This window comes from Cavia porcellus, unplaced genomic scaffold, assembly GCF_034190915.1.
Source record: "Cavia porcellus strain 051 isolate PalLab524CR breed Dunkin Hartley unplaced genomic scaffold, mCavPor4.1 scaffold_10, whole genome shotgun sequence".
Classification (NCBI taxonomy): domain Eukaryota; kingdom Metazoa; phylum Chordata; class Mammalia; order Rodentia; family Caviidae; genus Cavia; species Cavia porcellus.
Window position 1 is genome coordinate 43612822 of NW_026947493.1, and position 24281 is coordinate 43637102.

General features: G+C 38.1%; 1 protein-coding gene and 1 pseudogene across 19 annotated transcripts in view; both read left to right on the forward strand.

Annotated features, from left to right (window-relative positions):
• Positions 1-24281, forward strand: part of Cspp1 (centrosome and spindle pole associated protein 1) — a 109470-nt gene that overhangs the window by 79523 nt on the left and 5666 nt on the right. For all 19 annotated transcript variants that reach the window (XM_013143843.3, XM_063257417.1, XM_013143847.3 and 16 more), the window contains 5 exons: positions 544-661; positions 3731-3870; positions 7800-7940; positions 9519-9565; positions 19095-19158. In XM_013143843.3, the coding sequence (XP_012999297.1) occupies positions 544-661; positions 3731-3870; positions 7800-7940; positions 9519-9565; positions 19095-19158 (510 nt within the window). The remainder of the gene's footprint in view (positions 1-543; positions 662-3730; positions 3871-7799; positions 7941-9518; positions 9566-19094; positions 19159-24281) is intronic.
• Positions 9576-19088, forward strand: LOC134477893 (DCN1-like protein 3; annotated as a pseudogene).

Sequence of the window (24281 nt, forward strand, 5' to 3'; positions counted from 1 at the left end):
TGGGGTCTTACTGATATTCACAAATATGATCTGTGTATATTTGTGTATTTTATTTATTTAAGGAAAAAAAAAGCAAAACAGAAAAGGTAGAAATAATACAGAATTTCAAAAAAAATTAACACTAGGAAATCATTAGTTAATACATTACATACTGTCATCTTAGAAATAGTTGTTTAGGTCATAAAATTAAAACATAGAAAGTGGACAATCAAACAATGAGAGTGCAAACCTTTCTGTTTGAGGATCCAGCAAAAACTTAGTAGTATGGTCATCTGTCTTACACACTTAAGCACACATGCAGTTATATCCTTTAGAGCACTTTCCTTCCCTTTCTTTTTTACAATAGCTATTACACATTTCGGATCTTATTACTCCTACAGTTTTTATTACTTTTTATAATACTATTTGTGTATTTATAAAACATTAAAAATATTTCCTAAAAATTCCTCTCTGAGAATTTTATAATTGTTTTGTTAGGTTAGGTTTTAGTGTTTAATCTTTTGTTCTTATACCTGTCTTTTAATTTTCAATGGGAAATTTTAGAGGAGAAAAAAAATGTGATTATGGAGTTATCAGAAATGAGAAAACAGCTTCGCAGTGAAGAAAGGCGTTTACAAGGGCGGTTACTCCACATGGACAGTGATGATGAAAGTTTTATAAGGTAAGTTTAAAATTGCAATTTTTGTTTCTGTCTCTGCCTGCCTCTGTGTCTTACTTTGTCTCTTGCTCTGTCTCTTTCCCTCTCTGTGTCTATCTGTCTGTCTCTGTCTCTCTGTCCTGTCTATATAGTTCAGACTAGCCTTGATTGCACTATGTAGTCCAGGCTGACCTTGACCTTCTGCCTTGGCCTCCCAAGTGCTGGGATTATAGGTATGTATGCTCCACCATGCCCGGTAATTTTTGTTTTTTCTTGAGTTAAAAAGTTCTTGTGTCACCTGCCTACTAATTCTGTACTTTGGTAACATGATGCATTCATTTTACAATTTCCTTATTTTTCTTAGTCTTCTACAATTAGGTGTAGAAATTTGATAATAATATGAGTAGAAAATTTCAGGAATGGAATAATCACAGTTTCATTTTAGAACTTTTAAATTTTCTTCAATAATTACTTTCTGGAATAATTATTTTCTAGCAAACATTGGCTGCCAAACATCTTTGATCATTGTTTTTAAAAGGACTCAATATTTAAACTTTTAGGGTCATAAAATCAGCATTGTGGCTAATTATCACCCTTTCTTTTCTTTTTTTTAAAAATAAACTCTCTATTTTGGGATTGTAGGTTATGGAAAAGTTGTAAGCATGGTATAGAGTTTCTGTGAATCCTTGGGTTTTTTCCTACTGTTAACATCGTAAGTTACCAAAGAGCATTTGTCATAATTTTGAAATGGCCCTAAGTTTCCTTTGTGCTAGGCAAGGGCTCCACCACTGAGTTACTCCCCCAATCCTCCCTCCCCCCCCCTTTTTTTTTTAATTTTATGTTTTTGAGACAGGATCTCAGTTGCCCATTTTGGGTTTTAACGTGTGATCCTTGTTCAGCCTCTTGAGTAGCTGGGATTATAGGTGTTTTATCACTCAACCTGATTCAGAGTTGATTCTTTACTTTCATAAATATCTTCACAAAAAGAGTCTCTTACTTATTAATTAATTCCCCACAGTTATGCTCTCCTGTTTTGTGCTAGGCATAAAATAAATATGATGTAGTTTACATGCAAATAAATCTAATGACCTAGTTTGTAGCTTAACAGCCTATTTAACTATTAGTGTTATGGAAATGAGGAGTACAATTTAAGTGTCTCTTCAGAGTCTTTTTTACATGTTTGTTGTGATGAATTTCCATAGAGTTCCTAACATCCTTGGTGTAGTACAGCTCCATGTCAGCTTGGCAGGTTGTTTCATGGTCTTAGTGTGTTTGCTTTCTACTAGAAAGGAAACTCCATGAGAGTAGGGCCACAGCTATTTCTCCCTAGAAATTTAGAGAGAGATAAAGAAGTGGTAAGGGCAGCCAGGCGTGATGGCTCATGCCTGTAATTCCAGTACTTGGGAGGCTGAGACAGAAGGATTGCTGTGAGTTCAAGGCCAACCTGAACTGCATAGCAAAACTCTGTCTCAAAAAGATAAGAAAAAATAAAGGGCAGGATCTTATGATCATAGAATTGTAGCTTAGAGCTACGTTTTCAAAAAGAAGAGCCCCTACTTAATTCTGAGGGAAGCAGCTGTAGAACTTTTTATATTGAATTTTACTTTCAGGACTAGATTGCCATTTCCCATTTTTATCCTCACTTCATATTCCTTCCTGAGCTGCCTGCCCAGCATACTAATTTCCTGGGTACCAAAGGAGTGTATAGGTGAATTGGCAGGGATCAAGTTCCCTGGAAGATTTTATAAAATCACACAGTATCCTCTGTATTGAGTAGAATGTTAATTCCATTGTTTTGTGTACAGTTTGTACTTGGGCTGAGAGGAAAGTAACATTTTGTTTTATTAGTTCATGTTTGCAGTACATGTAGTTTACAATCATTTTAGGGAGTGGGTACATAATGCAACTTGGTTCTTTTTTAAAAATTCCCTTTGTCTCCTACCTCCCTCTTCTAAATCCCCTTTCCCCGTTTTTATTCTTGTTGATGCTGTTAATCTTACCCATGTTCATGGCATACTGCATCTACATTAATTGAGATTGTTAGGGTCCTGTGCATTGCATATCTTTATCTGCTTATTTCCCTTGCCCACATTCTTGTAGACCCTTTCATGCTTGCAAGAGATGTATCCCTTTGTCTCCTATTCATCCTTCATTGTGCTCCTGTTTGTTCTTTGCCTTACTCAAATGAGAGCTACTGTGCGATGTTTAAGCCTATGTGTCTGTTTTACTTCACTCAACATTGTATTTTCCAGGTGTGTCCATTTTCCTTCAAATGTCTCACATTTATCATTTCTTATAGCTGAGTAGTATTCCATCATACCACATTATCTTTACCCAGTTGTCTGTTGAAGGATATTCAGGCTGCTTCCAGGATTTAGCTATTGTGAATTATGCTGCTATAAACATTGGTTTGTATGTGTTACTGTAGTATGATGTCTTAGGCTTTTTGGGAAGGATACCTAGAACGGAGTAGCTGAGACATACAGAATTTCTAATTTTAGTTCTTTGAGGAATAAAAAGGTAACATTTACTGATCGTTTAGTTCATACTGTTTACTAGGACAAGTATGTTGTGTGATTTTCCGTCCTTTGCTCTCAACATGACGATAATGGGTGGACTTTACATCTTATGGATAGTGAAATCAAGATCAAACTAATTAGTAGCAGAGCTAATATTTGAATCTCTATTTTTCTGCCCTCAAGTACTGTGATCTTCAAGTTCAAGCCCACCTTGAATAACTTCCTCAGATTTAAAAGAAAGAAAATAAAATAAATGAAAGAGCTAGGGCTCTAGCTCAGTGTGAAGGCCCTTGGTTTAATCCCCAGTGCTGCAAAAAACAGTCACCCTCCCAAACTGGTCTTTCAACTATGTGAACATACTATAGTAAAGCTGATTTGTTACACTCTTCCAATAAGGTACCTTACATCTAAACATTTTGCAAAATTGTAATGATTATACCTACTCTTTAAGAGATTGAACTAACAGGTGGAATAATGTACTTAAAAATATATCGTGGTGAAAGATGCCAGATTTTTTTTATAGTGAGTTAAATGTAGAGTTGAGTTTCTTTCCTGATTTATTGTTTATGTGTAGGAAAAGAGAAAGGAATCCTGTGGATATATTTGACATGGCCAGGCATCGAGTGCAAGCTCCCGTCCGGAGACAGTCACCTAAAGGCTTAGATGCTGCCACTTTTCAGAATATCCATGACTTTAATGTGCTGAAAGATAGGGGTAAGTATGTGCTGCTGCTTCAGAGGAACAGCAAGAGTGTTCAGGGAGCTCTGAAAATGTCCATACAGTGGTGCCTCAGTTCACGAATGCTTTTGTTTGGGAACAATTTGGTTCACAAATAGAGTGTGTGGCAAAATTTTGTTTTTGTTTGTGACGGTGGTCCATCTGTCTCCCACATGGACATGAACATGGCCGCCTTCTCCAGAATTGTGCAGTGAATTAAGTTTGTGAACTAGGTACATCTGTACCATATCTTAAAAGTAAAATTTCACTTTTAATATATTTTAAGTTATAAATAAAACTTGCGTACACTTTAGATACTCAGTTTACCAGTCTGGTAGAGGAAGCTTCAGTTTGGCTTCAGTTTGGCAGACTTTGTTTTGGAGATATCTGGATGCCTCAGTGTGGGTGATTAGCTTAGTGTAAAGAAATGGACGTGGTATGTAATGGGGTTTGGACAGTAGAAGAGAGCTTGGGAGGAAGACTGAGGAGGAGGAGTTACAGTGATTGGCAGAGAAGCAGGGGAATGTTGGGTGCTGAAGGCTGTGGAAAAGTGAAAGTATCGAGGAGAAAGGGCTGTGTGAGAGTATCACAGGGTCTCAGTTGGATCAGAGGCATAAAGTGATGGAATCAGAAGCCAGTTAACTTTAGAATGAGGGTTGACTGAGAGGTCATCAATCGGCCTAAGTTTACCCTGGGAAACTGTGTGTGGGGAGGGAAATGGAGGCTCCCGGAGGTGCAAGACCTTGGGTGGGATGTAGTGTGAAAATACGCAAGAGGAGAAAGAGGCTTTGGAGACAGGCCTGATCATGGAAGAGGGATGGCCTTGGTGGGTGGGAAAGAATGCAGAGGATATGAGAGAGAAGGGTCTCTTAGTGAGAGAAGAAGAAAAATACAGTATTTAAGCAGGGTTGTCAGATATAGGAACTGTAGGAGAACAAAAATGAGAGAGGAATCTTTTTTTTTTTTTTTTTTTTAGGAATATTTGACAGAGCAAGTGTTGGAGCAGAGAAGGCAAAAAATATATATTTTTTTGGTACTGGGAATTGAACTCAGGACCTTGTGCTTGCCAGGCAGATGCTGGGCCGATGAGCTAGATCCCTGGCCCTGAAAAAGCAACTTTTGAATATGTGTTCATCTTACAATGCCAGGAAAATCTAGAATTTAAACTTTTTTATTTTTGAAAGTAATATCTGTCTGATTAGAGCAAAGTTTTAAATATCAAAAGAAATAGGAAGAAATCATTTTATATTCCTATATACAAACACATTAAATTTTTGGAAGTTTTATCACCTTTTTGAGTATAATTTACACAAAAGTAAAACCAAACAATGGTATGATTGCTATTTTAAAATTTTCTCTCACTTTTTGCTTAGACTTACATATATCATTAGTTATATATGTTATAATTATTTTTATGCATTTTATTGATAACTCTGCTCGTCATGGTGTTAAGCCAGTGAGTGTCAGAGTTTTGTCTAGAGTTTTTGTTTTAAACTAAACCATTATTACTTTTTCATTCTGTTCTCATGTATACACAGGTTTTCCAGAGGCCACATGGCAAATGATGACTTTCTCTCTCTGAAGTTAATAAAATATGTACCTTGGTATTATGTTGTAAAAATGTAATTTTAAATGTGGCATATACATGTGTGTAATATGTACGTCATACACTTTCAAGTTTTCTTTTTTATTTTATAAATTTAAAAACAAGTTTTCCCTAGAGGTCTTTGATTTTTTTTTAATAGTGTAAAGAGAACTTGAGGCCACAGAAGGTAGACACAGAGCTGAGCCATTCATGTATGTTTCACTAACTACATCTGCTCTTTGTTCAGCCTGTCACTGGGCTGTTGGTGTCTGCCCCCTCACCCCATAAGGCTGAGTCTGGAAGTGGTGAATCATCTGAGTGACCAGAACCTCCTCTGTTCACTTTGCTCTTAACCATTTTTTAATTCTGAATATTCAAGATGCTTCCTATTTCATTTTTTTTTTTCTGATGTGGTATGTGGAATTGAACCCAGGGCATTGCATATGCTAGGCAAGTGCTCTACCAATGAGGTACATTTCCAGCCCTTTTAAATTTTATTTAGAGATAGATTCTTGCTAAATGTTCATATTGGCCTTGTGCTTGTGATCCTCCTGCCTCAGCCTTTCAAGTTGTTGGGATTTGCACACATACACTAACCATTTTCACTCTATTCTTCTGATAATGTCTGATCATAAGACTTTTTACATATAGAGTATTGTTTCTTATTATATCCCACCATTCTAATTAGTGGGACAAAGGAAATAATGTTTTCAAGACTTTTTTCTATGTCAACTATATTTTTATTTTTAAGATTCAAAAATTCATACTTAACATTTTAATTCTTTTTTTTTTTTTTTTTTTTGTCTTTTTCTTTTTTATCGGTACCGGGGATTGAACTCATGACCACACACTTGCAAGGCAGGCATTTATGCTGCTGAGCTAAATCCCCAGCCCCAACATTTTAATTCTTATCAACTGATAATTCATACGATTTTAGCAGAGGTGAGTTCTCAGACTCTCATTTCCTCTAATAAGGACACCCCTTTTAATGTTCTATTCAGTTTGCATTTACTTGGCATTTTGGATGATATTTATTTGCAAGGGACAGAATTGGCTAGTAACATTATTTTCATTTGTTCAGCACTTTTTTTTTTGTACTGGGAATCAAACTCACAACCTCGACCTTGCAAGGCAGGCGCTTACACCGCTGAGCTAAATTCTTGGCTTTTCCAGCACATTTAATTATTTTTTGTCTGTTTTTGAGACAGATCTTGCTATATAGTTCAGGCTGGCCTTGAAATCACTTTGTAGCCCAGATTAGCCTGAAATTCACTGGTGATCTTCCTGCCTCAGTTTCCTGCCAACTGGGATTATAGATATGCTTTGTGTTGCCTAGCAATTTTTTCACTATACATGTTAGAGACCTGCTGTGATTGCATAATCTCATGGCTTGCTGAGTCATAGCCATGTGGCTAACCACTTGGATATGTATACCTTCATGTAGTTTCCCTGCTGGTGTTCTGGGTGGCATCCTGGGAAGTGGGGAAGTAGGTATGTAGAATGCCTTATCAGAAGCTCTGCTTGTGCTGGGAGCTTCCTTATAACGTCATTATGTTAGTAAAAAGGCATTTGTTAAAGAATATGAATTTCATGTTCTTTATAGCTACTCTAATGCCCTTTGACTTTGTTAACTATAGTAAGTAAGTATTTGTTAACTATAGTAAAGTTTTATAAAATTTTATTTAAAAAAAAGCTTGATTTGTTTAAAGGAGTTTTAGGTGCACAGCAACACTGAAGATGAAGTACAGAGTTCCCACGTCCTCCCTGCCTTGCACAGCCTCCTCTGTCGTGGGCAGCCTGCACATTCGATTGTACTTGATGTACTTATATAGACATACCATTGTGTGTTCTAAATTTGTAGTAAAGTTCATTCTTGATATATGTTCTGTCAGCTTGGAAAACGTACAGGTATTCTATGTCCATCATTGTAATATTGTAATATGACAACATTACAGCATAGTCTGCCTGGTTCAACCTTGCCTTCTTTTTAATCCCTAGGGTTTATTGCTTTACTGTCTCTATATAGTTTTGCCATTTTCAGAATGTTGTATAGGTTGGATCATATTGTGTGTGTCCTTCTCAGATTGCCTTCTTGCACTTAAGTCTTCAACTTGAAAACTTTCAAGTTTTCTGTATTTCTATGGTGTGAGAGCTCATTTTGTTTTAGTGCTGAATAATATTCCATTGTTTAATGATATGCCATTTACCTCTTGAAGTGTGTCTTGGGTCCTTCCATAGTTTGACAATTAGGAATGAAGCTGCCATAAACATCTCTGTGGAGGTTTTTGTGTCTAAAAATCTCCCTTGAATACAAGATTAAATTTTGTATTTTGTGCCCCAGATTCAGAAACAAGAGTTGATTTGAAATTGATGTACCCAGATCCTCCAAGAGATCATCACACTTTAGAGATTCAGCAGCAAGCCCTACTAAGAGAGCAGCAGAAGAGGCTGAACAGATTGAAAATGCAGGAAAGTGCTGAGGGTAAGGAACAGTCATTACTATTTCAAAGTGAGTGGTTCTTTCCTTTGAGTTGCTTTGTCTCTTGCACTGGCAGCTCTGTTTCACAGAGAACAAGTCCCAGAGGACACCCTGATTGTCTGGGGGAGCTCCATGCTTGAGAGGGGCTGAGGCATTCACTGTAGTCAACAGAATTGCATGCTCTGATCAGCCCATGAGACCTCTGCACCAGGAACTAGAAACCAACAGAAAGAATATTGAAAAAAAAAAACACATTAGTGCCCCATAGAGGCATTTTTCTTCTGTGTGTAGGAGATGTATTAAAGTTTTGCTGTTGCATAAATCCTCAGAAATGAACTGTAAACCTGTAAACCATCAGAATGAACTGTATGTTTTTGTGTTGTCATTTAGTCAGCAGATACAGCTACCTGCTAGGAGCACAGATCCTAATGTATAAATAGAAGATATGGTGATGAGTGGAATAGGCTGCTCCTCTCAGGAATTTATAATTTTTGGAGAAGTTAGATTCTAAATAAGTATAAGTGTGTTGAGCACCCTGAGGAAAAAGTCAGATTGAGCACCTAGAAGCAGAGTAGAGCTAGTTGTCTAAGAGAGCATCGATGTGCCCTATTTATACCTAGTGTATCATGGCCCCCACAGCTGTATGTCACTGTCTTTGCTGACCTTTAAGTCATTGAAGGTAGCCAAGGACAACGAGTTAAAAAAAATCAAAACACTACAGTCAGACAGAAATAAGAGGAATAGTCTGGCCCATTGTTTTTAGGAAAATTTACCTCTGTTGTGGCAAGCTGGTCTGGCTTGCAGAATCTGAGGTAGCTTTTTTACCTTATACTACTGCAAAATAGGTTGAATGACATGAAACTTTAGACTGAGATCACAGTCGAGATTTGATAAACATTTGTATGGGATATTGTCCCACTATCTGGTACAGTTTTTGTAACAACCTATGTATCACCCAGTGACAGCAGAGTGAGTAGATGCTATGCTAGGTGGCACCTCACCCGGGAAGGAGAGGTGCGAGCACAGTAAGTCTTTATACTTGGTGTAGAGATGTTTTTGTTTAGCAGTCTCCAGTGATGATCTGATCTTGCGGGATCATGCCGACTTATGTTGATTAGGCCAAAAGTAGTTCCAAGTAGTTCCAGTAGGCCAAAAGTAGGTGAACATAGTACATTTGGGTACTGAGATTATTCATTCCCCATAGTGATCATCCCCAGTTCTTAGCAGACATGATGGTGATGCAATTCATGAGAATGTGGTCTAGCTATCAATAGTCATGAAGATATTTTGTTATGTAAAATATTTTGAGAAGTAACACAAGCTACCATTGCCAGCCTCTTTATTCCTAGAGGCAGTGTCTAAGAGGATAAAAGGCACCCTTTGGAGGAACACACTGGAAGGCTGATCAGATTTGAGAGGGTTTGGAATCCCTGATTCAAGACTCTTTTTCTCTTGTGACAAGTACCTAGAATTTAATTTACTGTAATTGCCTATTTAATATCTTTCTGCACAAATTCTGAAATTTATTTTTATTTTTTTTCCTAAACTTTTAACCTTGCTTTTGTTCTTCATTGAGTACAGCTGATTTAGATGCCATCCTAAGTGCTAAAGTACGAGAGCACAGAACGGTAAGCAACCAATTGTAATTTTTCAACTTAGATTTTGGAGGAAAATACTTTTTAAAAAATATATAAATATTTCAAATTTTGAATTTTTCAGGAATATTGAATTAAGAAAGAATTTGAATTTTCTCTCATCAGTGCAATGGGTAGAGAATTGTTAGTATAATATGTAGAGAAAACATAATTGCTAAGAATAGGATTGTGATGTTATGCTGTTTGAGTTAGTCTCTTAGCTGTATGGTTCTTGGCAGATTATTTAATCTCTCTGTGCCTGTTTCCTAATCTGTAAAAATGAATATAATAGTACATACCTCTGTGGGTGGCTTAAGTATTAAATTAATAGTTGTAAGGTATTTAGAGATAGGTTTGATATATAATAAGTTCTGTATATCCACTAAATAAAAAATGTAACACAAATATCATTGGAAGGATATATACCAATATATGTATGTTCTTAAGGGTACAGCCTGCCTCATATGGAATCCAGAGTTAAGTGTGTGCTGTCGGTAGTATTAGCAGTAGCGTGGAAAGAGTCTATAATGTAAGCAGTGGTAAGAATTATAAAGAAAATAAGCAAGGTAAAAGGATGAACAGTGTACTTACTCCTATGTTGAGGAGGTCACATTTGTGCAAGACTGAATAAAGGGAAGGGCTGGAAATGAGCCTTTCTATTTTGGTGGGGTGGGTCCTGGAGATTGTACCCAGGGCCTTTGTCCTGAGCTATATCACTAGCCCTTTTTTAAATGTTTGTTTTGAGACAGGCTCTGCTAAATTGCCTAGGCTTAGCTCAAACTGTGATTGTCCTGCCTTAGCCTACCAGAGTACTAAGATTAATGGGCATGCATCACCATGTCAGGCTAAGGATGAATGATTTTCATTTAATAAATACTTAGTTATGCAGTGGTACTGTGCCTTGGTTGTCAGATTCAGTTTGTTCCAAATTTGTATTCAAACGCTGAAAACTTTGAGAACTGAACATATTTTTCCCATAAGAAATGATGGAAGACAGCGGTTCGAGAAGAGGAGGTGGTGGTGGGGTTAGGGAGCCTGGAAACGAGAGTGGGGATGGTAGGTGGTTTGGATCCACCAGGCCGCTATTGTTTCCAGAAAGAATTTCACTGAAGAAACCTCTGGAGCAGCTGTTGGCTGGCTCCTCTGGCTGATGGCGTGTTGAGGTATACGGGCCGGTGGCAGCGAGGGCATCCATCCAGAGGGGCCTGCTCTGAAAGCCAGGCCACCACCACCATGGGCCAGTGCGTAACCAACTGCAAGAATCCCTCATTGACCCTGGGCAGCAAGAATGGAGACCCAGATTCTAGTAGCTAGTCACACAGTAGGTGAGGGGCAGGCCACTGGGAAGAACAGGTGCCACCCTGTGGCAAGCCAGGTGGAGATACTCTTGTCAATGAGACCAAGAAAGCTGCGGCTACCACTGAAGCCTGCCAGCTGCCAACCTCTTCAGGAGACACTGGGAGGGAATCCAGGTCGAATGCTGAGGAGTCCTCCTTGCAGAGGTTGGAGGAACTGTTCAGGCACTATAAGGACAAGTGGGAGGATGCAATTTTGGAGGAAGGCATGGAGTGCTTTTGCAATGACTTATGTGTCGATCCCACAGAATTTCAAGTGCTGCTGTTGGCTTGGAAGTTCCAGGCTGCTACCATGTGCAAATTCACCAGGAAGGAGTTTTTGATGGCTGCAATGCAATAAGTAACAGATAGCACTGACTGAAGCCAAACAAGAGGATAAATTCAAGGATCTCTACTGGTTTACGTTTCAGTTTGGCCTAGACTCTGAATAAGGGCAACAGTCATTGCATCGAGAAATAGCCATTGCCTTGTGGAAACTAGCTTTACCCAGAACAGTCTTCCCATGTTGGACCAGGGGCTAAACTTCTTAACAGAGAACCCCTCGGGGATCAAGGGCATTTCCTGGGACACTTGGAACATGTTCCTTAATTTCACTCAGGGGATTGGTCCTGACCTCAGCAACTACAGTGAAGATGAGGCCTGGCCAAGTCTTTTCGATTCCTTTGTGGAGTGAGAAATGGAACGAAGGAAAAAAGAAGGGGAAGGGAGAGGTGCGCTCAGCTCCGGCCCAAGGGCTTGTGTCCTGAGGAGCACACTGAGTGGCTTTGTCCCAGGAGCAGCAGCAGGGATCTGCCCGCTGCCCTGCAGCCAAGCAAGGAGTTGGACCTTTGAGGAAATTACTGAAGATTCGGATATTTTCTGCTTCACACCTTTCTCTGCCTTATATCTGCCTTGTATCTGAAAGGGCTCTAAAATGCGCTATCATGTTTTAGGCACTTTCATCATATTTTGGTTATTTCATTTGGGAAGTATCCCTTAAAATATTTGAACCTGACTACATGTTGTGCTTTTCTCTCTCTCTCTGTCTTTTTTTTTTTTTTTTTTTGGAGCCTTCAGCTAGAATAAGCCTACCATTTTTTGTACAAAACAGATCTTTCTTGCTTTGCTTTGCTTTTTGGTGGGGGAGGATGTAAAGCCGGGTGGGGAGAATGGAACTGTTAGATTGACTTAACATTACCAAATGATACAGTGCCAGATCTCAGTTTGCATATTGTTTTTCAGGGCAGGTCTGTACTGTGTGTAGTGCTGTTTACATGGTTTAGTTTAGGTTATTGTAATTATTTTTAAAGACTTACACAGATTTGAATAGCAGTGTTAACTGTTAACCGCACTGCATTAATTCCCAGGTGATTTGGAGCTCTTGGAGAGCCAAGGCTAGTCAAGAGCATTTACTGTCTGGTGACAACCCCCTTTAAGCTAATTTATCAGAAACCCTTATTTCTGTCACTTCTTGCTCTTTCCTGCTTTGACCTATTGCATTTCATGTTGAGTTTATCGCTCAACATGCTGTACCCGTCAGTCAAGTGAGCAGTTTTATTTTTTTAGAATACATTGTACTGAGAACCACTTAACATTGAATGCAGAAAAAGCAGTGCTACCTCAGTTTTCTGGAAGTAGACTTCTTTGATATTTTTCTTTATTTGATGAAGTTTCTGTATTATCATGTTTTTAAGTGGAAACACTTTCTGTTTTCATTTGTCTTGGAGCCAAAGTTTCTGTTTCTGGTGGTCTGAAAACACTCCTAGCCGACCAGTCGACTTGAAAGAAAACTGTGGTATGGAGCTCTGCTTGAATTTTTTTTTTACATTTCTTTTTCTTTGAGTATCATCAGTTTACTTGTCTGGCAAATGCGGAATCCTGGACTCGCCGCACAAATATCAAAGTGTATCTAATAGTTAAATGTGTGCCTTTCCCTTCTTGCTGCACCCATCTTGTCACTTACCCCCTGAGAGTTATTTATTATCTCCTTGTTAGCATCAGGCTCCTTAGGGGTAATGTGATGACTGTTCAGGTTTACCTGACCCTCCTTGTCCTTTCCCTCCCCCAGATATGTATATATACATATATAAAATGTGTATATATTTTACCTACATAAAATATATATGTGTACACATATATGTATCTATATTCCTTTGATTCTTTGCCTGCTAAAACTGGCCATAAAAGAAAGAGCTGTCTTCAATATATAAAGTATAAGAAGAGTTCCAGGGAACATCATAATGGAGGCTTTTGTATCTGAATTTGAACCATTTTCACTATGAAAGAATATGAATTTGCCCAGCCCTTTCCTCACAGGAAAGGGGCCCAGTTCCTCAGACTCCTCCACGCACTCACTCTGCCAGGCCAGCTTTGGCCTGGTGCTCATTCTCATCCTATCTGGTGCCATAGCCAGTCCACTTGTAACTTTTCTGTTTTAAGATATATAAATATATATCATCAAAAAACTATACTGGAGGGGGTGGGTGGCAAGAGCTTGTACAGTTCAGCTTCTAATACTTTGGGACAGATTAAAAAGGGAATCTTTTAAATAAAAATTTGTAACTATTCTCTTGCATGTTGAGTTCCTCTAACAGAACCTTACAGTTCTGAGCTCCCATCTTTATAAAAATGATTATTTAAGGATATTGTCATAGTTTTTCTAAAACTCATATTGACATGGGGAACATATCTGGAATTTGATTTTTGTTGTTGATTTTACACCTGTCAGTTGTTCCTTCTAGCTGGGCAGTTGAGTAACTTTAAAATCGGCCACAGTTAAGTCTTCCTTTTTTCTGAATAAGACCCAAGGTCCTTGCCTAAGAATCTCCAGGGCCCCAGGAAGTTCTAAGGGTTCATCTGTGGGTGGGTCCCCACACAGAGTTCTTAAAGACACCACCTGTCATCCATCCAATTTTTAACTCAAAGGTTTTCCCAATTCTGGAATGAGTAAAGGTTGAATGAAGGAAAAGCACACAAAAAGAGGCCACTGAGGACCTCAAAAATTTGAAATAAATTCTTTTTCCAATCTATAAGTTCGTACTCCATGCATCAAATTTATTAGAGTGAGTGCATTTTTTTTTACTGGATTTTTTTAACTGCTCAGCTTTCCCACTCTTAAAAGAGCCATTCAGAAATTATTTTTGGTTATTTTTTAAAAAATGATCCATTTGTTGAGAAGCCAGAAAAAGCAGTGAGATGGAAACTTAACTTCCAGGTTTGAGGGCCTGATGCTAAGCAGGGATCTCAAGCTGCAGTAACTCGGGGTTAGTGCTTGACTCTTTCATAGCAACAGAAATGCAGTTTTTCTGCAAAGAGATCCAAGGTGAGATGTGTGTAGGGTTTGTATTTATACTTCTGGGAAGTGAAATTCTCCTGTTCCTCTCAACCTTGAATTGGATTTACTGCTTAAAAGGTGAACAAGCAGAAATTCTGTGGAGAAGGCCAAATTCTTGCCCCTCTGGTAAGCCAGCCCACCTCTCACATCGGCATTTTGTCACCTGGGTTATATGTGGAGAGGGGCAGGATGTGAACACCTGCAGCATCAGAGAGTGCCTCAAACAAGCTAAGTGAGTATGTGTTGCGAGATTATTTAGTTGTAACAAATGGTTTTGTGAGGTGTGAATTTTTTTAAAGCAGTTAATTAGCAAGCTGGTATGAGATAAAGTATTGCTTCATTGAATCACTGCCCATCTTTGCCAAGTTTGAATGTATCATTCTTAACCTTATCTCTTGCAATAACACTTGGTTATGCTGTAATGGTTGCTTCTGTAGCTCCGCCCTCATCTTGCCAAATGTGCCCACTTGTGTATTTTCTGATAAGGGAAGAAAACCCCTAGATACAGCTGGCTAAAGATTCAAATTTCAACCAAACTTACAGGTCCAGAGAAATACAATTGAAATATATGAAGCAGTGTTTTCAATATTAACATGTTTATGACAGGGCCGTACGTGCATGACTGTCCCATTGGGTGGCTGGTACAACTAATTAGACTGTCTCACATGTACCACCAGTGGTTCAAGCTGGCAGGAACATGTTTAACTTCTCAAAGATGAGTGCAAACCAGCCACCTTGTGGAGGAAGAGAAGATTAAGGCACACAGTATTAGTCTGAAATAGTATTGATGGCCCAGGACTGGCACCAAAATGTAGTCCTCAGGTCTGGGGGCTATAGGGTGTTGGAACTCCCATAGTTCCCTTGATAGCCTCATACACTCACTGTGTGCTAATGCCAAATTGTACTAAATAATGGTGGGAAGTTACTGGGGTAAAAACGTCGAAAAGTTTACGAAATCTGTATTTTGGGACTGTTTGGTTTACTGTATTTCATAGGGTCTTTAGTGCAGCAAAACGTAGACTGAACTAGACAGTTAATAAGGACTGAGAGAAAGCTGCTGTTAGTGTTTGTGGTTACCTTGTATTGTTTTCCTCCTTTAGTTATTTGCTTTGCTGCTTTTCTTGTGTCTGTGGTATTTGACCAAGGTCTTTCTTGGAGAACTCTGGTAGTATTTGTTGAAATGGCTGCAAGGACTGTTAAAGTTTTTAGAATATTCATTGGGACTCACCTGAGAACATGACAATGATCCTATTCCTCCTCCTGGTCTCTTTTCTGAGTCATATAGTGGGCAGTCCCACCATGCCCACTTTAGAGTTATTCCCCTTGTAGGCTTAATTACAGCACTTCTGGTCTTGAACTGGGACCATATGTCTGTCAAGATTGGCAAGATTTCCCCCTTTTTAAAAGAAAAAGTAAACTGATGCTTTAGTACTGCTTGAGAAGCCAGGAGGGTTGGAATAGCTTTGAGGAAGCAGCAAGTTCTGCTTCTAATTCAGGTGGCAGGGTATTACATTCTCCCTTTCGACTTTGAAAGCCAGCCTGCTCTCATAGGTACCTGCTGTCACCATATACCATCTTTCTGCTACTTTTAAATCTTGGATATTGCCAAAGGAAGCCATTCGGCAGCTACTGCCCCTTCCCCATCAACACGTAAATTTACCCTGGAAGAACTGTCTTCCCTTTGACCTTGGTTCCCAGCCCTTATTCTCTGGTTAGCTGCTCTTACCTGTTGCACTAATGAATGTGAGTCTAGGTTTTAAAGAGGGAATTTGAAGCAATAGACAAATGGGGCTTGGATGGATTGGTCCTACACATATCCTGCCTTAAGCTGCTGAGGTGATGAGTCCACTGCTCGTGTGACTCTCCACCTTTGTGGATCCCTTTGTAGTTTGTGATCAGTGTGTCTGTTTCAGGAGATTGTACAAACTTGACAAAAGTTAAACTTTGGTTTGTATTTGCTGCACTGTTGCACTCTTCAAACGGCCCCTTGAATATTTTTATTAACTTGTTACATTTGGCTTTGATGTCTGCTTTTTTTCTTTTGATGTCTTTTTTTTTTTAATTTGGAAGATTACGTGCTGTTGGAATTTTTTTATTTTTAATATCGGTACCAGGGATCGAACTCACGATCGCCTGCTTACAAGGCAAGTGCTTATGCTGCTGAGCTAAATCCCCAGGCCCCTGCTGTTGGATTTAATAAATTTGGTTACCTGAAAAAAAAAAAGGTGGAAAACCAAATAACTGGTTCTGGGGCCCAAAACTTATAAAGTCATTCTTCTAGGACTTTAATAAATTTTGCTATTATATCTTTAATAGTTTTCCTCTTAGCTTTACTGCTGATATCACTAACTTTCCTTGGAGCCATGGTTGTGATATTTTATGCAAATAAAATGCAAGGAAAGCACAGTGACAAATGTTTTAATCACTAACACAAGCACTATTTGTAGTTGAGCAAAAGCGGTGTTTAGACTGCAGGTCAACCCCTTGTGTCCTCGGTGAGACGTGATATGTGATTCACTCTTAGCCGGTACAGAGATTTTTTTTCAAGTTTAATTTCCAGTTCAACTATTGAGCAAAATTATGAACCCCAAAAAGATTGTTTTTGAACTCTGCTGCTTAAGTAGTGGAAAGTTATAGCTTGGAGCTGTTTGACAACCTGTGGACCATAACTGTTCCAAGTTCCCAGGGTACAGGAGTCAGCAAAAGAGAAATATCCCTACTCTATGGGAGCTTACATTCTAGAAGTGGGAGATAACAAATGAATCTTCTGTATGTTAGACCACTGGGGGGAAATGGCAGCAGGAAAAGGAGGCTGGGGAGTTTTGGGGCTTGGGAGAACTTAACAGTTTGAGATATAGGCACTTGGGACCCTCTCGCCAGGGAGGTGGTCATGGAAAATACTGGGGGAACAGAGGAGAAGAACATTCCAGGTGGAGGCCCTGATGGGAATGAACTTCTTGGTTTTTGGATAGGAGTTGCTGTTGATAGAGATATAGGAGCAGGAAAAACCAATCTGAGAATTGGTTGGAAATTTAGTTTCTACATGGTGAGTTTGAAGTGTGTTTTAGGCAGTTGAGCAGACAGGTATCCAGAGTTCAGGGGAAAAGATGGAAGTTGAAAATACTAATTTAATCTTCCTGGGATTCTTATGATATAGGTAGTATCACCCCTATTTTCAGATTATAAAAGGCTCAGCTACATTTTTACTTGCTTAGGTTTACCAGCTAGCATTAGGCTCAGGTTTGACCTGATGATAACAGTGATAATGTTGCTAATAGCTATCATTTATTGCTCTAAATTTCAAAGTATGCTTATTCCTAAACTGATATTTAAGTTCTTATTAGCTTGCCAGTAGATACACAGCCAAAAGGCAGTAGAACACAGATTTGAATCTGGGTTTCAGAGCTCCTAATTTTCCCCTACCACATGGCCTGTGATGTCTGTACAGCTATTTGGAAAGATTGTAGATTGGTAGGTTTCTTTGTATGTGGAAGTCACATACAAAATTTCTGAAATTTAAGATGTGAGATTTTGGTTAAAATCCTGGATTAATGACCAATTTTGCCAAAAAGCAGCTCATTGTAATCCAGGTTTGTTATCATTGTTTAAAAAAGTAAACCCGGTGCAGAAATACACACCTTTAATCCAAGCTATTTAGGAGGCCAAGGCAGGGTCAAAGCCAGCCTGTTGCAATTTACAGAGACTTTCTCTCAAAAAAAGTGAAGTGTGGGGGGAGCTGGGGATGTAGTTCAGTGTGGAGGTTCTGGGTTCAATCTCTAGTACAAGAGAAAACAAACAAAAAATAAATTTTGTAACTCACAATCTTCTTGGAAACTGGATTATATAAAACACCATACACGATAAAATTGGGAATGATTGTCATGGAAAAATAAGGCGCTGATGAGTACTGTGATACAGAAGAGTTGGGCTTTGTGTGGAATGTTGAGAACAGTTGGTTTGGACCTTTTGATCGGCTGCTATTAGTATCATTATCTTGCTGGAAAGTAGTGGTCAATGGATGGTGAATACAAGGAGATATAAATTCAGTATACGAACAGTTCAAGAGAACTTTTTGATAATGAGTGATATACATGAGTGGAGTTCGTTACTTCAAAGATTAACAGCTCATTGCTAGAGTGTTCCAGCAATTGAAGACCTGAAATCTGGTGGAGAAGGGCATGGAGGTCTTGTTGGATGACCTGATTTCCTTTTGACACGTAGTGATTATTCTTTACTGTAAAATTTCTACATGTAAATTTATCTCTCATCTGGGAATTCATTATAATACTTATATTATTTTTTTCTACTGTATGTCTCACCATATCTGTGCTATGTTATCACGACAGTTGCTGTTGCTTACGGCAGTTACTGAGGGCCTGTCTCCCCCTCTCCTTTCCTTTCCCTCCTGTGGGACAAAAGCTTCTTATCCCAGAGAAGGATCCCTTAATTCACCTTTGTGTCCCCAGTTCCTGGCATGGAACAGATAGTAAATGCACTGCAAAATTTATTGTAAAGATGAGTGAATCTTTATTTGGAGTCGCATTTTCATCAACAGTAATGTGATCCTTCAACCAGAAGGGGGCAATAGGGAGTCGAGTTAGAGAGTAAATGTTTTTGCGAGAATCTCAGGCCTGGAGAGATCAAGTGTTAACCATTGTTCTCATTGACTTGGTGGGGCTGGCATGACCTTTCTGGGCGCTGGGTGGTAGGAGGGAAGCTGCCCTACCTGTGTTCCTATTCTCTTGGAATTTGGGGGTAGGGACACAGCATAAATACTTGTGTTAACTCTTAGTACAAATTTGTTTTCCTCTACAGACTAATACAAATAGCCATTAATATATGATATTTCTTTTAGCCCAGAGAAGACACTGATGATTTCTTGAAAAATTCATTGTTGGAATCTGATAGTGCTTTTATTGGTGAGTATAGTACTATATTATTTATAGTGCAAAATGATAAAGAGCTAATGGTTTATGTTTTAATGGCTAATCATCAGATATGGCATGTAAAGTTTTCAAAATCAGAATTACTAAAATGAACTTGAAAAGTCATAGGAATAGTTCATACAAAAACCTGTACATGAATGTTCATAACAGCTTTATTTCTAACAGCCAAAAACTGGACTCAGTCCAGAGGTTCTTCAGCAGGTAAACATCATAGCATGGAACGTTGCTCAGCAGTAGAGGGAGCTACTTGCTGAAACACTCGGTTAACTTGGATGACTCTTGAAGAATGTGAGGAGTGAAAAAGCTAGCTCTAACGAGTCACACACACTGTAGGATTCCACTTCTTTTTTGAAAGGACAGAATTTAGAAATAGAGAGTAGAACAGTGGTTGCCCATGGCTTGAGGGAAGGCAGAGGCATAGCTGTAAAAGAGTAGCACGAGGGATCTTTTTGTTTAGGGAAACTGGAGTGGACACACAGGTGGCAACACATGTTGAAATGATATAGAGCACAAAAGTACAAATGAGAAGTAAAACAAGGGAAAACTGAGTAAGATCAGTGGGCTTCATTAATATATTTTGGATGTGAGATGTAGTTTGTCCAAATGTTACAATCAGGGGAAACTGGACCAGGTCTACAGGATTCTGTGTTACATCTTACAATTGCATGGCAATCCAGAGTTATCTTAATATTTCACTTTAAAAGTCATGGGAGTATTTAGTCTTTAGGAGACACAGGAAGGTACCTTTTAAGTACTATAATACTGACATTTATTAACTGTGATCATAAATATTACTGCTATCCTAGAACCACTAGGAATAATCTCTTCTACATATTAGTTGTATTTATGTCAATTACATGTTGTGATAAAAATTCTAAATTAGTTTATGTTGTAGTATGTACTGAGCTTTCCAAAGGACACTATACTGAGGACAGTGAATAAAGGTAGATCAGCAGGAGACGGGTGGGAAGATGGCTCCTCTGTGAGGCAGCAGGGAAGTGTGCCCTGACCTTCCTAGCCGGGAGGATGGTCTGGGCCACTCAGAGTGGAGTCTTGTAATATTACTCTTGACCTTATTGCCCACGCTCTGTGTTTGTGGCTGATGGTCATTAACTATCCCACAGCGGTGACTGTGTTATACTGCTCTAGGAAATCTGATGGTTTCAGGGATTTTTTTTTTTTTAAAGTAAAGTAAAAAAAATACGTGTGTGTGCATTTATTGTTTTACCCATTTAATACTTAAGTTCAGGGGCGCTAATTACATTCACATTATTGTGTACCACTTCAACATTCATTTCTATAACTCCTCAATTTGAAAATGCTCTTTATATTAAGCAATAATTCCCCAGTCCTGTCCCTCTAATCCCTGGCAACCACGATTCTACTTTCTAATTTCATGAATTTGATGACTTTGTGCACTAATATAAATGGAATCATACAGTATTTCTCCTTTTCTGGCTGGCTTAACATAAAGTCCTTACATCCAAAATGGAGCAGATATCCACCATATCCTCTTAAAATGAACAATACTTTTATGTATGTATATATGTGTGTGCACCATTTTGCTTATTCATTTATCAGCAGCCATTTAAGTTGTTTCCATCTTTTGACTACCGTGAATGATGCTGCTATGAATGTGGGTATCTGTTGGAGTCACTGTTTTCCATTTTCTTGGATATACATACCCCCAGAGTGAGAACTGCTGGATCACATGGAAGTTATATTCCTGTTTTTACATTCCCACCAACAGTGCACAGTGTTTTGCTAGCTCCACATCTTCAAAAACACTGTTCCTTTATATTTTTCATATTAGTATCCTTACTGGGTGAGGTGGTGTCCTGTTGTGGATTTGATTATTTCTGTAATTATATAGAGATGTGAACATCTTTTCATGGGCTTATTGACAATTGGAGTATCTTCCTTGGAGAAATAGCTATTCTTTTGCCAGTTTTAAAAATTACATTGCTTTAGGTTTTTTTTGTTGCTGAGTCATAATGATATATAATGAATATATGTGTGTGTGTGTATATATATATATATATATATATATATATATATATGTATATATTCATCCTAGATGCCAAACCTTACTTGAAAATGCTTTCTCTAGAGACTGTGTCCTTTGATACATGTAAGTTTTTAATTTAATATAGTCCAATTAATGTTCTTGTTGCCTGTATTTCTGGTTTTGTACATGAGAAGTCATTAGCAAATCTAGTGTCATGAAGCTTTCCTCTTATGCTTTTCTCATAAGGGTTTTATAGTTTTAGCTTTTACATTTAGGTCCCTAGTAACAGAGTGTAAAAATACATGAGGCAGTAACTCATATTACTGCAGGGAGAACTAGATGAGTCGTTATTTTGGAGGCTTAAATACCACTCTATCAAAAATTGACAAAGCCAACATGCAGAAAATCAATGAAGGTTATCAACTGAATTCAACAGTATCATCAGTTAACTGGATTTAATGGGTATCTGTAGACTACTTTGGTTAACAACAGCAGATCACATTCTTTGCAGGTACACATACAACATTGACAAAAATAGTCATGTTCTGGGTCACGCAGAAGGAGAGAATTCTGAGACCACAGTGAAAAAAAATCAATAACAAAGATTACTAGAAAATTAGTAGATTAAATATGACACTTCTAGGTAATATATAGGTCAAAGCAAGAAAAAGGTCAAGATGGATTAAAAATTTTTAACTAAATGAAAATTAAACTTACAGAATTTGTGGGATGTAACAAAAATAATGCTTAGATGGGTGTTAAATAGCTGACTATATTAATGTTTTTGGATCATTGAACACAGCTGTTTGCAGTCTCTCTGAATGTCTACTTTGTAATCTTTGATACTGTGATTTGAGCAACTATTTCTAAGATGATAATATGTAATCTATTAACAGGTGATTTCTTACTGTTTTTTTTTTTTTTTTTGTAGTTCTGTATTACGTGTACCCTTACACCGCTTTGTTTTGTTTTGTGTTTTTCTTTTTCCTTTTAAATAAAATTAAAAAAAAATAATGCTTAGAGGAAAATTTATAGCACTGTATGTATGTATTGGAAAAACAGATCTAAAATCAATAATCTTCGCTTCCCCAATAGGAAACCAGAAATAAAGCAAATCAAATCTAAAGCAGGAGAGGAAATAATAAAAATGAGCAGAAATCAGTGAGATTTAAAACAGGAAATCAAATTGATGAAACCAAGAGCCAAGTGTGCTTCTCCTGAGATGGTCCCTGACACTGATAAACCTTTAGCCAGGCAACAGGGTACAAGGAGAGAGAAAGATACAAGTTACTAATACCAGAAACAGGAACAGAGGACAGCAGTACAGATACCATGGACATTAAAAAAATAATCAAGGAATACTATTGAACAACTCTGTACCAGTAAATTTGATTACCTGGCACCAGGAAGAGAGATGAAATCCCCCAACTTAATAAAAGAACATCTAGAAAACTGGACCACTCCTTACTATTCTACTGGAACTCCTAGCTTGTGCAGAAAGGCAAGAAAAGGAAATCGAAGTTCTGCTGAATGGAAAGGATGAAATGTAATTGTCTCTGTTCACTGATAGCATGTTTGTAGAAACTGTAGGAATCAACTTGAAAACTTAGAGAAGTATGCAACTACTTTGGAAGACAGTGAGGCAGCTTCTTAAAAGTAAATATTCTTATCATACAGTCCAGGGGTTGCATTATTTGGTATTTACCCAGGGGAGTTGAAAACTTATATGCATAAAGATACATGTGTATTTTGTTATTGTTGTTGTTTTTCTTTTGGTACCACGGATTGAACTCATGACCTAGTGCTTGCCAGTCTGGCAGTTACACTGCTGAGCTAAATCCCTGGCGACACACGTGTATTTATACCAGCCATTATTTATTATTGCTGAAATTTGAAAGCAACCAAGATGTCATTCACTAGGTAAATGGATAAACAGTGGCACACCCAGACAATGGAGTATTATCTAGTGTTAAAAAGAAATGAGCTACTAAGCTACTGTGAAAAAACATGGAAGAACTTAAACCTTAAATTGCTAGTAAGTAAAAGAAATCAGCCAGAAAATGTTACATTCAGTCTGTTTCCAACTATAAGAGATTCTGAAAAAAGGCAAGGTCATAGAAGAGAGGGTGCTAGGAGTTAAGGGAGAGTAAGGGGTAAGATACGGAGAGCATGGAGAACTTTCAGGACAGGGAGCTATTCTGTATACTACTACCGTGACAGACGCATGTTGTGACACATTGTCATAAAGCCCACAGAATGTACAACTCTGAGTGTGGACCTTAATGTAAAGTGTGTGTTTTGGGAGACAATAATATTAGGTTCACTGGTGGCACAGACGTACCACTGTGGTGATGGATGTTGTACTCGGGGAGACTGTCTGCAGGGGCAGCAGGAACACTTCTACTCAGTTTTGCTTTGAACTTAAATGATACTAAAACAAATGAATTAATGGCAAAATATACAAAAAACTCAAAAATTTTATTTAGCTATTACTTTTTTTTAAAGTCTGACAGTATAAATTTCGAAAATCTGAACATCAGCTACATTGTTTCCTGAGTATAATTAGATTATAACTGTGTTAAGAATAAGTTCTTTTTTTTTTTTTTTCTTGTCTTTTTATCGGTACCAGGGATCGAACTGCCTGCTTGTAAGGCAGGCGCTTATGCCACTGAGCTAAATCCCCAGCCCTAAGTTCTTATTCTTAAAGATACTCATGAAAGTACTTAGGAAGTGCCATGATTTCTCTACCTTACTGATTTAGCAAAGTAGTAGCTCGACAAAAAGAAACATTAGCCTTCAAAACATAACATAGAAATTGGCAAAATAATAAATTGTCACTCTACATATTCATTTTACTTTAACTTTTCTCTTGGTTTAAATTTTTCAAAGAGAAACAATAAAAATGCAAGATTATATGGGCTGTTCTTCATGGTTATAGACTACTGGACTACCATAATGGCTATTACAAGAATAACTCCCAACAATACAAAGTGTTGGTGAGAATGTGTAGAAACACTGAAAGCTTCTTTCAATGTAAAATGGTACCATTGTTTTGAAAATGCCTTTGGTAGTTACAGAGTTAGTATAC